The sequence below is a fragment of the Corvus kubaryi genome, unplaced genomic scaffold (genome assembly GCF_017639235.1).
Source record: "Corvus kubaryi isolate FWS band 111438036 unplaced genomic scaffold, C.kubaryi_AGA036_p1.0 37312, whole genome shotgun sequence".
NCBI lineage: Eukaryota > Metazoa > Chordata > Aves > Passeriformes > Corvidae > Corvus > Corvus kubaryi.
Genome location: NW_024581098.1, coordinates 387,289 through 405,357, shown reverse-complemented (window position 1 = coordinate 405,357; position 18,069 = coordinate 387,289). Strand labels below are relative to the sequence as shown.

General features: G+C 35.0%; 1 protein-coding gene and 1 non-coding gene across 2 annotated transcripts in view; both read left to right on the top strand.

The window, feature by feature from the left end:
• RP1 (RP1 axonemal microtubule associated) overlaps positions 1–18,069 on the top strand; it is a 148,601-nt gene that overhangs the window by 97,486 nt on the left and 33,046 nt on the right. The window contains exons 14-16 of the mRNA XM_042029113.1: positions 1,190–1,199; positions 2,827–3,040; positions 4,020–4,210. Of these exons, the coding sequence (XP_041885047.1) occupies positions 1,190–1,199; positions 2,827–3,040; positions 4,020–4,210 (415 nt within the window). The remainder of the gene's footprint in view (positions 1–1,189; positions 1,200–2,826; positions 3,041–4,019; positions 4,211–18,069) is intronic.
• LOC121665177 lies at positions 15,922–16,028 on the top strand. The gene has a single exon (XR_006016263.1). It is a non-coding gene; the product is annotated as a U6 spliceosomal RNA (small nuclear RNA).

The following is an 18,069-nucleotide window of genomic DNA, read 5'->3' as shown; positions in this document are numbered from 1 at the left end:
TGCTAGACTAAAGTTCCAGAAGTTCTGGTCCCTGAATACTCAAACCTATTCATGACCTTAAAAGAAAGTGTAGTGTTACATTAGTTAAATGTTAACTCAGCAGGACTGTGCATTAAAAATGACATTTGAAAAATTTTGGTTCTTTTTGTATAAGCCTGAATACATGTGCAATGCAATGATCTTCCTTAGAAGAAAATCTGATCTGACTGTAGAAATTCATTCATACAGGATCAGTATAGAGGCAAAGAATTTATAGTTTCCTTCCTTAAGTTAACAAGTGCATTTTGTAAATTGTTATGCTTATATGTCATGTCATGCATCCAGATGCTATGTTGCATCTATCTCTGTTATTTAAATTTGCATAACTTTATTCTTATTCTTTGACCTGTGTTAGTTATTATCTATTGCAAAGATAATTCAGTTTCTAGAAATCCCTGAACTCAAACGAATTCTTATTTTCCAGATCTTGCACAACAAAACAGAATCGGGCAGAGTTTGTCTAGATTTATAAGTCTAAATTGTCCAATTTCCTTCAAATTCCTAAGAAAGTGGATGGAAAGTCTTCATTGAGCTTAGCATGAAGAGATCAGATTAATAGAGTACCTTGATTATTTCATTCACTCTTTAGCAGACTTCTTCCTAGCTGCAGAAATAAAAAAAGTAGTCTTACTAAATACTCTGTGTTGCTGTTTTATTTTAATCACAACTTGTACTCAATCAGCTTTAATTAAACTTTTTCTTTTCTTTTTGTACAGTCTGTAAATATGTTATTTCCGTACATATTGGTGACTGCTGGGGAGCAGAGCCTTTTGCAAATGTTATATCACTCTGTATGGCAAAAGAGAGGACACACGTGTGAGGAAGCTTCATACATCTTTAACAAAAGGAAGAAAATTTCAAAGAAATAAGGTAATGGCACAATAATGCAGTCTTACCTGTACAGGGGCTAGCACTGCATCAAGTATCACTTAATGCCTGCTCAGAAGGCATCTGGCTAGATAGGCAAGAATTTGGAAACATTCACAGAACTTATCTTCCAGATATTCACAGTAGACCAATGCCAGTGTTATTTACTTCCTGCACAAGAACACACCCATGTGGCCATAAAGGCTCCACAAGAGCAGTACAAGGCAGTTAGTGGGCAGAACCTCTGTGATCATGCTTCTGACTTCTTCTGTTCCAAATTTAGGACAGATCAGGTAGGAAACAATTAAAAAAATCAGTGATTCAAAATAAGTTACAGAAATTTCGGTGAGACTTTTGCAGTCTGTGATGTTTCTGAAACCACAATCCCACATGAAACACCAACTCAGTATCAGTAAGTTTAGACAAGAAACAAAAATTCCACTCAGAAAAAGAATGCATATAAACCCAGTGTTTCTAGACAACCACTATAAATAAAGTTCTTCTCCTGTGAATTAGGCTTTCACTCACTGCACAAGGAAGTTTGAAAAAACTCACTGCCAAAGTGTACATTGTCAAGGAGAGGCTTAGATTTTCGTGAAATAATTTTATTAGACAATTACCACAGTACTTTTTAGGGTAAAAGTGGAATCAGTAATGAACTGAGAGAATTTCTAAATTTCATTCTGTGTATTTCTCAGAAATACGCCTCTATACAGAAGACAGCACTCTATTGACATTATTTTAATTTGTGTTCATACATGGATTTATTTCCTAAAATATCTTAATTAACAAAGTTAATGATTTCTGCTCACGATCTGCTGTTGAGTTTTGACTATTATTAAAAAAAAAAGATTTTTTGGTCGTATGAAAGTACTTTCAATATTAGTAGCAGAAAATCTACTTCTCTAATATTTTTATTTAAAAAGTAATCGGGACAACACATAGGACTTTGGCAACCACTGTACTTTTTTAGGAATAAGTTTCCTAATATCTTGGTTTTTTAGTTGTTTCAACATTCAGTTTAGTAAGCTCCTACTACTGAATTGTTTTATTTGAATTATGGTGTTATAATCCTAGACATTGCTGTTCAAAATCCAATTGTTCATAACTTTCTAACCTTTACCAGTTACCATGAGGTCCATCTGGCCCCTGACAAGGCCTTATACAGAACATCTGGATTTCTTACAAAACAAGCAAAGATTTAGTGGGGCATATAATTTCTTTCTCTGCATTTCTCATTTTTCCTTATCTTGCTGTAGATGAGTTCCTATACTCATCTACTGCTGTTTGTGTTTACTTCTCTCTTGTCTTTCTCTGCCTTCTCCATTCTGCTTCCCTTCCCATCTCTCATCTTTTACTCTTCACTTGCATTTTAACTTCTTCCCTTACTCTTTTCTCCATTTGCTGTTTCCACAATTTTCATTCTGTAATGCAAGCAAAAAGTCAGGTTTTCTGACTACTGGAGAAGAATTTAGAAGTTATCTTGGAGTGAACACCCTCTTTTTAGATCTCTAACTTTTCTTTAGAACTATTAATGTATATCTATCTAGATTTGTATGATAAGTTTTAGAAACTAGATATTTGAGAGATAGAAATTTGATTAGAACCAAAGTCTTGTCAAAACTGTCTGACTGTCAGAAGGTTGAAGTATATAGATTGTAATGTAATAGGAAGTGACTGATGCTGTGATCCCTATTGTCCAAAGACCAAGTGAAATTACAATGCATCATTAATCATGAATATAGGATTAAATGTTAGGTATAATCAGTGTGTGCTTTCTTAGATTCAGCAGGGAGATGTTATGTTCAATTTTACAAAGAAACATACACAAATTTTAATTTCTCAGATGAATCCAGGCGTATATTTTCCCTGAAATTCAAGTCAAAATTCTGTTTTATTAAGTATTTCCCTGTTTTGCAGGTGGATTCATTTTTGGTGGAAGCTGTTTCTCTGAGTCATTTGCAAAAAGTGCTCATACGACATGATGGAGAAGGCTGCAGGGCAGGGATGTACCTCAAGACAGTAACAGTCAAGGAATCACAAGATTCAGACAAAGAATGGGTCTTTCCATTGTGGAACTGGCTTGATACTTATCTGGGCTTATGTGAGACTGCTTGTGAGATTGTAACAGTTGGTAAATTCTTCTGCAAAACTGACCTGCCCATTTTGTATATATTTGACTACAGCTCTTTCAGATCTCTTTCATATCTTTCTTTTATTGAAAATGTGAATTTTCAGTTTGATCTTAGCATTATAGCATACCTAAACCTGGATGTACTTGGCAAAAGAACAATTACAGCAGGACATCTACTCATTTAGAAGTAGTAAAAGATTTCTTCCTTCAATCCTGTGAAAACAATTCAATGCAAAGGAAATGAACTACTGAACTTTGTCCAGAGGAAGTAAGACATAAGTTGTCCTTAATTCAGTTGTGTGGTTTTTGTGAGGTGTAGAAAGTACATTTTTTCTGAGCTGTTCCTCTTCATGAAATCATTTTCACTTCACCTAGAATGGTTAAAACAGAATTAAAATGAAGAATTACAGTAATTAATGAAGAAAAAGAGATGAAGATAGTAATATTGATCTTCTGAGGATCTGGCAAATAATTTTTTGTGTTTATTGTGTTACCTGTCAGCCTCACACTATTAGAGCACCTATTATATTGCTAGGTAACATCTAGTTACAAGCCAAGTTAGTTAGAATCGTTCCGTTTGCATTAGGTGCCTACATGCTACATATGGCTACATACTCTTAAATGATAAATTTGCTTTAGTAACACTGATGGCTTTTTAAAGAACAATTACTTAGACCTCTAAAAGGTGACTGAATATTCTCTTAGCAATTACTTCCAAACATGATGAGGAAAATACACTGGCATCAAAAAATGCCTTTGAAACTAAATTTTAAACACAGAAAGAACATTAAGCTTCTAAATTCTTTGCAAAAAAAATCTAATAAAGATATTGATGTGTTATTCTTAGTGAGCAGTTGCTATAGATACAACATAACCTGCAAAAAGAGCTTTGTTTGTGTACTGAAAAGGCTACGGTCCTGCTAGATTATGCCATTCTCTCATGCTGTCATTTTTCCTTTCTCTTTGGTAATTTTTAAAGGTAGAAGGTCGACTCTTAGTCCTGAATTGCCTGAAATCAACATGAAGTCATCAAGTCTCTGGATAATGGATATCACTGGATCTGACTTAAGTGGTGAAGAGGATCCAATAAGCCTTTCTTTTACCTTCTACAGCAACCTGAGTCACAAAAAGTTGCCACTTCAAGTCAGAGGAAAAGCAATTCAGATCAAAGTACTTCAACCTTTCTCTGTTGCTAGAAAAGCCTACGAATCATGTAGCCAATAATCCACTTAATTCTGAGATAAATTGTTTCTTTAAACTAAACTACCAAATTGATTTTTAAGTCCTCTTTGTAGTTTGGCACAGATCATCATTTTTGTTTGTAGGTAGCAACACATGAACAATGGTTTTTGAGTGAGCAAATTCTCCCAGTGTCTCATACTGAGAATGTTTAAGTGAGCGAATTGGTCCCTGGGTGCCTATCACAGTGTATGCCATGCTGCAGGTACGGATTTACAGCCTTTGGTGATCTCACAAAAATCAGCAATTTGTAAGCATACAATATGCCATGGGATACTGTGGAGCTTTTGGGGCTGATGATAGAGAAGGAAGAATCATAAATGAGATGAAATGTACAGAAGGTTAATTTTTCTCTTTTCTCTCTCGTGTAATTTATTCATCCCTGCCACCAGTTTCTCTGAACTGCTTTTTCTAGTATGGATTCTCTTTTTTTCCCACTGTTATTTATTGTCTCTTCCTTTTTCTTTTTAGTAAATTGAACTTTATGGTTGAGCTAAAGAAATCATTTGTTGTATTTTTACATTCCTTTTTTCTTTAATGGAACAGGAACTAAGCAGACTAGACTAACCACAAACACAATCCAAGATCAGGAGTACTCAGAGGGTTTTCCTAAATTATTTCCAAGAACCTGTGTAAATACAAAAAAATAGTATGAAGCTGGAAGTGCCCTGTCAGAGGAAAGGCTGAAGTCATGGACTTCTACTATCTGAGCATATTTAAAATGAAAGAGCAGGGGAAAGAATCCAAGAAGTATTGAATAGGAAGAGGAAAAGACAGCTTCCGTTTTCTCCCTTTTTTATCTTACAGGGAAAAAAATATTGATTATAAACCAATAATTATAATATCTAAGGCCTCCTCTGCTTTCACTTACTCAAGCAATGGTATGTCCTAGAGATGCTGCATTATCCCCAGTAGAACCAGATTGGTTTTTTCCTCAACTGTGAATGCAAGATTTTACTGTATAGTTTCTGAATGATCTAGAGTGAAGATGGAGGAACTCTTGGATGTTTCCTCAAAATTGGATTAGCTCTCCTTCAAATTTATAATTAATTGTGCCATTTTTTATTGGTGTGAGAAATATTTCCAATAGTGTCCAAAGTTTTAAAAATTGACTAAAGCTTCTGTCCCTGAAAGTAATCAACTGAATCTGTGTAATATATATGAACATTGTGCCTTGTTCTGTGTACAGATTTCAGCAGTCACTGCCATTGCTTGTTCCCTAATATCACACCTCAAGCATTCCTCATTCATGTTATTAAATCAATTTTGTATTGATTAGAAAGGGGAAAAATAGTGCTAGTTATAAATCTGCCCCAATTCTTTAACTACTGAACTTTGTTCAACTGTTGCATACAGCTGCCAACTACATTTGTTCTGGCATGACTGAAATGAGATCCATTCATCTCTTTCTCCTCTCTCAGAATGAACTGGCAGATATTGGCTCAATACATAAAGTTCAGGTAACTGGCCCACACAGTGAGCTAAAACAACCATTGCACTTAGATTTATTGCATATGAAGCACACAGGCACAAAGGAAGAGATGTATTTAGATTTTGACTGCTGGTTCAACCCTAAGGAAGACAGATGTGGAGCTGCCAGCTCTCTATGCAGATCAGGAGCCTTTGCCTGGTAAGTTTCGTCCTTTTTTTGTTACTGGGGTCAGGATCTGTCTCTGGAATGCCAGATACCTCTTTTGGGCCTAAAATACAGTGTGAGGATTTCCATAAGAATTTGATATTAAGGAATGTGATGGTTTTGCACATGCATTTACCACAAAAGAGAAATCATTGGTATGAGTATTACAAGAGATGCTGTAACTCCTGATACCAAACATAGTATTTGACTCCTTCCACATTAGATGATATTCCAGTTTTAGATCTTAATTATTTATTATATCTTCAAATTAGTGTTATGTCAGCTGAAGATGAGTACAAAATATAATCTACTGTGTGATATTACTTATCTCTTCCTATTCACAAAGAAATATACGTGATCTAGAAACATAGTAAAGAAGGGAAGAATTGTAAACCCTCTACAAAACAAAGGTAGAATTTTTAAAATGCATCACAATTAGCCAGCAAAGAGATATCCAAGAGTTTCATTTACATTAGTGTTTTAGAGATGTCAATGAGAAATTTATAGTACAGAGCGTAATATTCTATAAAAATATACATTAAGTTGCATGTTTCTCTGCTGTTAGTAACACACGTGAATGGTATGATGCCAGAGAGATAATTAAGTGATTTCTGCCAACCACCCCCACCCCTCCCCCTGAAACAACCAGTTGTATACTGATAACTTGATGACTAGTACTTAAGAACAGGCTTCCCATTTATCCAGCTCATTAGAATAAAGAGGATTGATGGAGATAGTAAAGATCATATATTGAGGCTTTTAGTGCCAGTTAAGAGCTCTGTTGCTAGAGGCTATAGTACAAAGAGTGTTCTGCTTAAACAGAAACTAGTAGAATAAGATGGAAGCAGCCCAGAAAAAGAAATAAAATAGACCACGTGGACTTCTGCTGACCATTCTCTAAGGAGAGTTTCCTAAATATTTCATCCAACTTAAATTTGAAACTTGAACAAAACCAGTGAAGCCCTTTTAAAGTTCTGGTTTTGTGTGGGTTTGCATAATTAAAAAAATATAGTCACCTTGTATTAATTTACTGAAAAATCTTACCATTTTATGCTTTTGATCCACCATATTCAAAAAAACATTGGATGTTGGATGTAATATATGCTGGATGTACAATCATGAATACAGTAATTCTAGACCTTATTAAAAGGCCCTATTTCCCTAATTTATTTAAGAAAAAATGGGAAGAACTATAAATATGGACAATTTTTTTCTGAATTCAAACTTGTTAAATTTTTTACTGCATATAAAAAGTCAAGAAATTAAAAAAAAAAAATTCTTGAATACACCCCTCAAAGCCTCTATTATGCTTTGAGTCAAATGGAGTTACTCTCTGAAAGCATTATTCTGATGTGTAAAGTAATTAATTATTGAGGTATATTAGAAAGTTAGGGTGTTTTTCTTGGGAAATTTCTGAGAAAACATGTATATACTCTCCCTCAAAAATGAATCCATAGACAGGAGTATCTACTATCCTAAGAATTTTCTCACAAACCATTTTGTGGAGTCCAGCAATTTACAACTGGAAGTGTTAATATCAGTTTTATTCTTTGTGGCCCCAATACTACAGTCTAAAATTTCTTTTTTGTTGTATTCTGGTTTTATTCCTAGACACACACACAAGAATTTAATACAAAATGATAAAAAAAAATTAATATGTATTTGCCCTCCTACCTTTATTTCATGGGGTTTTTTTCCCCTTTTTGAATGAGCATTGGGTGATTACTTTCAGTTTTGCACTATGTTATCTTTCAGATGTAAGAGAATTTTTATAAATAGGATTGGGAAGAGACAAAGAATGACAAGGTTGAACGAAACACCTTAGTAGATTTTTGTTGTTGGGGTATGTTGTTCATACAGAACACAATCAGAATGGTCCCAAACTCAAAATCTTTTTACCCCATTTCCCGACATCCCCTTTCTCTTATGACTCCTTTCACAGAGGCAACTTTGTATACTTTTATTTCACTTAAATGGTCGAAAAATAATAGGAAATATTTGCTTTGACTACACTGAGCTTTAAATTATGCATCAATAGATTCAGCAGATTCAGCTGAAAATACCGACTCAGCAGAAACACTATATATGTTTCTCAGCTAAGCTCATGATTCTGTATATTAATGATTCTGGACAAAAGCAGTAATGATGTGAGCACTGTGGTCTCTAATCTACCCCCACAGGAGTGGTCAGACACATGGACCAAAGTATTTTGATCTTATTCCTGCAAGTAGCCTTTTGACTTCAACGAATCTGCTCCTATGGCCCAGTTACACAGACAAGGCAACACTGAATGAATAACACAGAAACTTGCCTTCATATCCTAAATCCCCTGAAACAAAAAACTGCCATTGGCTAAATGCTAATGAAAGTGTCACCTGGACAGCTCATGCATTTTCAACTATCTGGAACCCCAGAAATATCAAATCTGTGTAGCTGCGCTGACTTCGATGAAGCTATGTTGTCTTTTACCTGACAAGGCATATTTAACTGCCTTGAAGAAAGGGATGAGATATGTTAGGGCCCCAGGCTGGGAAAGCTCTTGTTTTACTTCTTATCATCAAACATGAGTGATACCATCAATTATAAGAACTTTCCCAGCCCTTTGTTTAAATTATTTCTTAAAAAAATAATGCCAGGGGGTGTCCCTGAAGTAAATAGTGCTGCAGTGAAATAAAGCTATTTTAAGCAAACAGATTTTCTCAGACATCATCCTCATGTAGTAAAAGATAAACAAATACATTTCAGAAGTTTATTGAAACAAGCACGCTTTTATTAGCAGACTTATACAGCCCTTATTATTTAATGAATTCTTTTAAATATTAATTTTACAGTCAGTATACACACCCACTCTTTAAAACCATTAATCCAGTTATGTGACCTTTTACTTTTAGAAATAGAAAAATAGCTATATAAGATGTCACAATATTTGAATTCAGACCTTTTGATTATAACACTCATCATGAATAGCACCAACTTGTGTAAAGAACTGTAAGAAAAGCTTAAAAATAAATATACTCAGAACAATTTTTTTTCCCCTCCCTGTTTTCCTATCACCTACGCATGAAACTAAATGACAGCTTCTGGGTTCATGGAATCATTCTTAACCCTACTAGAAATTTCTCATAATTATAATCTTTTTAAAGAATGTACACTTTGCTTAAATAGACCATTTCTATCTTAGAAAAAATTTGATTCAAGAAGAAAAATGTTCTGAAAATATAAAGTTTCCAGGATGTATACTTAAATATTCATGTATCCTATGATGTACATTGGACTGAAATATATGTTTCAGACTTGAGTAATGTGTATTTCCATGCTCTCTGGCTTGTAATATCAGTTGTGCAACTGAATGTGCTTAGTTCCTCCTCGGTTTCATGTCTGTCTAAAGCACCACTCCCCTTCCTTGCACACATGACTTTCCTGGGAAAGCAGATGTTGTAGATCCAGCTAGGTTCCAGGGAGGGAAAAGAGGCAGAGTGAGGCTGGAAGACTTTCTCCAGCATGCAAATGTCACATAGTCTAGATGTTGTCTGTGTTTTACTGCTACAGCAATGAAGGTTGTGGGAGTAAGGGCTGATAATTTGTGGTAGTCAAAGACAGCTCAGTACTTGTAATGTGCTGGATTTTAAGGCTGCTCAGTTCTTAAAAAAAACCCAACTCTTTAAGTTTGTGATAAAAAAAAGTTCAAGAGATAGTACAAACATTTTTGAATACATTCTTGGTACGAGTGCATTTCTCATTACCTGTATCCCATTTTACAGTGGATAAAAATGTTGTCCCTATTAAAAATATTAGTCATTTTTTACAAACATGTTGCTACAAGAGCATAGCTTTTATTCTTAGGCCTGTGGCTGGAAGCAGAGGAACATTTAGACCATCTAAGTTTAGACTCCAGAGATCTAGTGTTTACCTCTAGAACACATGGGAACCCATCAGAGGTGTTTTCTATAGCACCTGCCTTTCTCTGCTGTCTACATAGGGATCTCAATCCTAATTTAGCCACCAAAGTTAGATTCCTAAATTGACAGTACCAGCTCATTAAACAAATGGGCCCAAATGAACCCACTATACGAATGATATTTACTATTATAATTTGAATAAGAGCATGCAGCACCAGAAGGAAAATAAAATCAAACCCCCAAAAACCGTTCCTATTTTTCCTGGGACCCTTGTTGTTAAAATGATGCAAATAACAATGAATATTGAGATTGTGACCTGCTTAAGTATTTCCTTGTTTCCATGATAAACTCAGGGGCTAAAATAGGTAATTTTAAAAGTGAACGTAGGAGATTTCCATGATGTTTGTTTGGCATTAATTCAATCTGATCTCATTTGCACCACTTACCTATGTATTGTGACAAAAAGAGGCAAGGAAGCAGAAGCTTTGTATAGGGGACATAGATGTCTTTTCTAATCTCTATATATGACCACAGCTGAGAAAATCAGGAATGCTTTCCCTTAAACTCAAAATTCACTTAGCTGACCTGTATTTGTGGGCTATTATATCATTAATAGAAGGTTCTTTGGAGATTGATACAAAACGTGAGAGGACTTTTCTATTTATATGTTAAAGCTGATGTTGAAAGAATTTCTAATTCTTTATTTTTGTTTCATATTAACATATTTTAACTGAAGAACATTGTGATAGTATAATGGTCTAACTAGTGATAAATAAAAATGGAGGGAAGACCAAAGAAATAGCAGTAAATAGTCTTAGAAAGAAAAAATTAGGCTCTCTGAAGATGATGTAAGTATGGCTTTTTTCTTAGAAAGGAATTTCCTACCTTAGAGGGAAGAGGACAGCACATAAGAGATCCTGTGCCCCAAACAGCAACCAGTAGTGCTTATTTTCTGGGAGTGGTGTCAGAGCAGAGCAAATCTATGTTCTGTAGATTGCCATCCTGTTATGCAGCAGGAATGTGTTTGGGTTATATATGTCACCAGGACTGAAGAGACCTGTACTCCTTGTTTGGTGGTACAGTATAGGATTTGGGTGAAATCTGCAATGGCTTCTACAAGGAACTGGTTTATAATGCAGGTGTCAGGCAAGACGACAAGGAGTGTTTTCTCCTGCTGACTTTTTGGGGTTTTTTTGTCTATTTTTTCTGAAGTTGTGGAATATGAAAGCCATTTTCACACGGGAGACTTGAAGAAGGCAGATGCCACTGGAGAGGTTTATCTTCGTATACAAGGAGAAAAAAGTGACTCAGGAAGAGATGGCTTAACTTGAACAGCCTAATCACTTTCTCTAGAGGGCAGGTAAAATAATGAGGAAAAATGTAACTGAATCTGTTAGTGTCTTTTTGTTAGAACTCATGTTCTCAGAAAACCATTCATGGACAGAGTATCAAAAATATTGACATATATTCCGTATAGTGGTTGTCTCCATAGCTAACATATTGTTTTTAAGCATCATCACTATTGTGCTACAGTAAAACAATTAAGGTGATGAAGTAATTTTGAGTTGGAATAAATGACCTAAGATTTCTGTTTTAATATTCCAGACTTTTAAGGCCAGGGAGGCATCACTGCTTTATTAAAATATGTCTGATTGTTAGAACTGATAACATTTCTGCAGGATAACTTGCTTTTGTAACCACTCTATCTAAAGTAGTCTATGAGCTTTTCTTGTTAACTTTCAGGAACACTGTCAGTGTTCCAAGAAGAGTCTTATTTTTTCATGTTTCCTATTTTTCCACCCACTTTTTGCTTTTAACCATGGTAAACATACTGTTGCTTTTTGAGATTAAATGGCTTTTCCTAGAAGAGTAATTCTTTGAGTAGTTATAGGCATAAGAACAAAGTAACTAAAACAAATTTCAGCTCAAAAGCAAATATCTCTTTCAGATCAAAAGGACATGTCTAGCTGATACTTTACTAGATCCTAGTGTTTAGAATTTCAGCTTGGAATTTTTTTTTTGTTTGTTTTAAGGATATAATGAAATAATTGTGAAGTACCTAGAAATCTTCTTTTGGGGAAAAAAAATCTTCTTTTGGGGAGGGTGGGAGAGAGTATTTCACTGTTGCCAGTCAGCCTAGAGTAGTTTCTTCTCTGGAGCAGAAAGGTAGAGAAATCTACTTGATACATGCTTCATTTATTCTTTACACATACCTGTGTTTATTTTATCTGCTTTTCTCACTATTTTTAAAGATTCTAGAAGATACAAGGCTTTTGTATGAAAACAAACCCAGATCTTACTCATTATGTCCTCTTTATTCCTGTATTTTCTTTCTCCATTGTGGAAGAGAACATGCATGCCCAGTGTCATGCTCGTCAAGAACTAATCAAACTGGTAGCTCAGACTTCACAAGATAAGTCTAAAAATAATGACAGGATAGTAGAGTTCATCTTGCTTTAAGAAGTAATGTAGGAAATTGTATAGATTAATCTTTTTGATGATAGATAATAGTCCTATGTAGTATGTCTTAAGGATAAGACTGACTGCTACAATGGATAAGGTATCAGTACAGACTGGAAGAGGGACAGATTCCTGTTTCTTTCAAGAAACTGAACTGTCCTGACCTTTAAAAAAATTCTTTATTTTATAAGAATGGCTTATGTTTTTTCTAAGAATAAAACTTGTAGAGAAAAACCTGAACAATAGCACTTGGCTTCTGTGAATACTCACTCCTGTGGAAGTACAACTCATCTGCAATTTCACAAGGATTTGTTCTGTATAATCCAGATTCTGTGACAGTTTTTCAACAGGCTTGTTCAAGATGCTAAATCCTTCCTCTGAAATTCTAAAGGGTTTTTCTATAGCCTGGGCTGTAACACCCTAATCTTCTTCTTATAGAAAAGATTTCGAGTAACAACTCTTTGGGTATTCACTCTTTGCAGTTCTCTTTACTCCAATTTACCCTCAAATGACTAATGCTCTGTTCGTGGTCATTGCTCTTTTTTTTTCTAGGTGATTCTTTTGATCAATATTATTCTCACAGATATTGAATTTTGGGAACTATGCCACTGTGGGAACAATGCAAGGGGTTTATTATTTTTTTTTCAAACCCACAAACTAGTCCTCAAGTGTTCAAACTTGAGCTTTCGACCCAACTTCCCAAGACAACTGCTTCTGTGTACAACAGGATAACTCATGAAGTCACATGAAATAAAAGTCTAAGCTGTAGAGATTTAATTTCACAGCTGGCTTCCCAAAAGATTAGACGAATCCATTCATGAATAGTATGTTCCCAAACCTGATTTCTTCAGGCCCAATTAAAAAAAGCCAATGAATATGCATTTTAAGCAACGTGTGTTCCCAGTGTCAGTGTGCATACTTACGTGAGCTTTCCCAGAGATTATGAAGATGACTGCTCAAAGAAGATGAGCATATATAGGCAAGAAGGTGAATAAACTATGAAGATTACTCCATGAAATCTATTGATCATTCAAGTCTGTTGTATGTAGAAAATTCAACCTATTATAGAGATGACTTCAATGAGGCATCCTTATCCCAAAAGCACAGTGACTGAAATCTTCCCAGATACCATTCACTTCATTCCCATTTACATGCCTAATTCCCGCAAAATTAACTATGAATTTTAGAGAAAATGAAATTGCTCCAGATTTTCAGAATTATTATACATCTACTATTTATCAGTTTCATTGCAAGGTAGGTTCTGGACCAAAATAACTTTTCACACACTAGTAATTGATCTGATTTGTTTATTTCAGTCCATGAAGGTAGGAGAAATGAGAATTTTATTGCTAGTGTGTGTATCTGATGTTTCCAAAATTGCTTCCTACTAAATACAGAGGCATTCTGAAATTCATAATTCATAATATTAACTGGATAAGAAAAGGTAATATTTAGTACATAATATTTAATTATGAAATCAGAGACAATGAAATGGCATAAGTGAGATAAATTTACTTCCATTGCAATAGAAAACAATGACCAGACACACAAGGCTAAACTGATAAATACTCAAAACCAGATCACTATTATGTTTAACTAAAATATCATTTTGATTATTTTCATATTGCAGGTAGATATGTTCCAAATCCAATCAGTATACCTTGGCAAGTTGAATCAAGTTCTTGTTGGATTTAAAAGTCTATGAAAAGGTTGGTAATTTTTTCAGTTAATGTAAGGTAACAATAACATAGATTATTAGATTTAGGTGATCCTAATACTTCAGAAATGTCTGAAATTTAATGGAAAAGTGGTTACTTTTTAAGTTCTAGAAAATATGAAATTGCTTTCCATTTTCTGCTGTTCATTATTTCTGTTGGATTATACATGTCAAGTATCCAGATCCAGCTTACTTTTACTAAAATGTGCAAGGGATTCCAAGGAAATGTGACAATGTAAAATGATAAAGGTATATATGAAACTTTTCTCCATAGAAGTTTCTATGTTTTTATAAGCACAATCAACAAAGCTTTTGTTTTTCAGGAAGCAATATGACATCATGCTTTTGTAATGTTTGTAAATTTAGTCTTCCTGTACATTTTTAGATGATGGATAAGTAAAAATTAAAAAAAAGAACTTAATTTCAGGGTTATATGCTTCTAGGTAAAGATAAGAACATAAAATCAGTTCATTAGATTGTGAAGTGGAACACAGAAGAAAGGCTGTTCTGGCCTTATAGCTTCTTTCCTTCTAATCCATGCAAAATATTTTTTAAAGGATCATGCATTTGTGAGGTTGACTGGCAGATAAAAAGGCTGTATTCCTGCAGCATTTTTTCCCATCCTGCTTCTGGCTCCAAAGCAGATGTTCTAGCTAAAAACCCAATTGCTTATTTCTTGAAAATAAATAGCAACAGCAATGAATATCATGAACTGGTATTTTATTCATTCCTTTGACTACAATTTTGGCCCATTGTTTTTTAAAGGCAACAGAACAGAGATTCTACAGATATTTTACTCCTGCAGAAAATGTTCATAATGGAAATAAGATTGTTCCAGAGTATGATAACCTTGTCTTGTCTCTTGTTCTTTCCTCTTTTCTGAAAAAAAAACAAGGTTACAAAATGACTCTGTAGGTTCAACTCAGACTCAGAAAAATGGGCTGGGAGACTATTTCCTAGATGGTAACATTAAAATGAACAATCAAATTTTCATTCACTTCAGCAAGACTGGGAGTGTAACCAGGTTTACCAAGACAGGGAGATCTGGCTCTGCAAATGTTTTGTTTCCAAAGAATGAATACAAAGGTCTCAATCAAGATAAAACTAGCTGAAATTTGCTCCTTACTGGATAAAGTTGAACCTCACCAGAAGGAAAGCTGTGTCTTGAGTGGATTTTCTATGGCTAAGGTCATAGAAATCCTGATCCTTTTTCCATTAGAACACTGATAATATAATTTCCTATTAGGGTCTTCTTGTGTCTAGAGATTGCATACCGAAGTCTTTCCATACGTTTGGAAATACTTTCCATACTTTACTTTGAGATGTAGTCATTACAGCAAATCTATCCCTATATTTAATTTCACAAGGTTTGTAAAAACCTTGAATTGAATATTTTGGAGTGGACAAAGACACATATACACATAGCCAATATATTTTCAGAAGTTTTATTCCCTTAACAATTCTGTCAAAAGAAAACCTTTTATTGATTTGATGAAGGTAGAAACTTATGACTGAACACACAGAATATTTTGTTGCTTAAAAGGTATAAATTAATAATGTCCTGTTTCTTTTCAATCAGATGAGTGGTTTTTGGAAAAAATGGTTATAAAAGAAGTCCTCTACCCTTTTTCTGCACGTTTTTTTTTTCACAACTGCTGGATCAATAAATGCTCCAAGAAAGATTTTGTAGAAGTGGCAATTCTGCTCAAAGGCAATACAAGCAGAAGTGTCCTTTGTTTCCATGAATCACTCCTGTGTGGCAGAGCAGATCACAACTGGTATAAGGTTACTTCACACAGTAGGAATTGCTTAGCATGGGTACCCCAACAGTGAGGGGCACAGGCCTGGACCAAGGTGATCATGCCTTCTTTAAATAAAGAGGAAGAAATTATGCCTGGGATGGAGAATTTGGAAACGGCAGTATTGAAAGGTTCTCCTCTGTCAGGACATTTTCTGTCTTTGGAACAATACAAAGAAAACAGGCATGGCCTCTGCATAAGTGTGACATGGATCCATGAAGCTGCTGCCCTGGTTTTCTCGCCCTGCATGGGACTAACATGAGTAACGAGGGGTTTGTGGCCTGAATTTCCTGTGTTGGATCCAGCACTACCAGGCAGTGCAATCTCTTGGATTATATAGCCTTATAACTTAAACACAGGCTCTGAATATAGGTTTGTTTTTGTTGCAGAAACATCTGTGACATCTCTTCCCCCCAAAAATTTTGATATGAAAAGTAGAGGACAATGGCAAACATGGGTGCACTGCACACAAGTAGCAGAAGATGTTCCTAACATTCAAGTTGTTGTATTTGGAAGAAAACGGAAATCCCCTGCACAGAAAGTTCAAAATCTGAGTGATACTCCCTTTTTGGTTGGTTTCTTTTCTTTTTCATACAAGTCTTACCAAATAGTTTCAGTAAAATAAGAATTGTAGTTAGAGTTAATGTTTATACCTCCATGTCTTAAATAAACACAGCTTGGAGAACTTCTCACTTGTGGGCCAAAGCATATCACTTACAAAAAGTCTCTTGAGGAAATGCCAAATATGATGTGAAAAACCTCATTAACTTTGAATTAAGACTGGTAGGCTTAACAGTCAGGCAATCAATAATGAAGCCGTTCCCTACTTTCTTTACATTCTACTTCTCAAACCACAACTAATCTGTTTGCACTACTTAGAAGCTGTGTCTCTTTATAATGAACTTGCACCTGGGCAAATATCAATTCTGTAGTTTGCATACAAAGTTTATGGCAGCTTCTGCACAGCTGTATGAACCTGAGCTACCCCTTTTGCAAGGTTTTTATTATTGAATATGTGGGAAAAAACCTCTTTACACATATTTTGCAAAATGGCAGTGTAAACATCACTTGCTTAACTTTTGCAAGATGAAAAGCTACAAGCAGCATCATACGATAGGACTTGCAGATAACAGCCATCCTTTCTTTTGAGCACTAGAATAAACAAGAATAGAACCAATAGTCAGGGATAAGAATCATCATGGGTTCAAAATTTCAGTTCAGGCTTGAGAAAAATATGTGGTGTAGAGGATATAAATATGAAAGTGAGGAGAAAAGAACTGGTCTTGAAAATACAGAATTCAGTTATACATTTCCTTCTTTTTGTTGTGTTGGCCTTTGCTCTGCAACAAATTCTCTCTGTAAAAAATAGACATAATTTATGATAAAAACATGAGTCCAAATTAACTCACACTCTTAATAGGACTTCCTCACCCTAACACTAACCTCACTGACCAATATTTTTACCTGCTATATTTAGCTTTTTGTTGGATTTAAAGTATGCCATGCAAACTGTTACATACAACATATAGTTATTTATTACTATTTTTTTTCCTTACAGTTGACCATTGGTGATATTGGAGATATAAAAAAAGTCTTCTTTGTGTCATGTGGTCCATCCTTGAGAAGAGGAATTAAACTTCACAAGGTATTCCAAATACACCACACATAAACTTGCAATATTCTTCAACATAGCAGTAAATAACTTTTGTTGAGAGACAGATGGTTAGCTTTGCTTTGCCACACACCAGCAAAGCCAGGCATCTCTTGTCTCAGTTACCTGGTAGCTACAGATGACTGCCTACAGCTTGCAGATCTCTTTGTGGGCAGACTGACCTTGTTTGCACCTGCTGAAGTGCATATAACTATAGCTCTTCACTGGTGTGCAGACCCATTCTGCACAGTTCATTGTGACAAGGAAGCTGGTGTTTCCTGCTGATATTAGGAAAAGTTAATCCCTTCGTGGAAATACTGACAGTCTCCAGCCTCAGACCAACCTACCTGTGGAAGCCAATTAAGCCAATACTTCAGTATCTATCCTTTGCAATGTGGCCATCAGTGGACCTTAAACCTCTGATTGCAGTTTAATACATCTTTAAGAATTCTCATAAAAAGGAATGGAGAAAGGACTTAATGCTGTCAATCTTGAAATAAAATTAGAATTTAAAAGTATACTTAATGCTTAAACTTGAAGGTTAATTCAAGAAAAAATTGTTTCAATGAGCTCTGCCTATGGGCAAGGGCAAAAAACCCCATTGTGGACATAGCACTGAATTAATCTG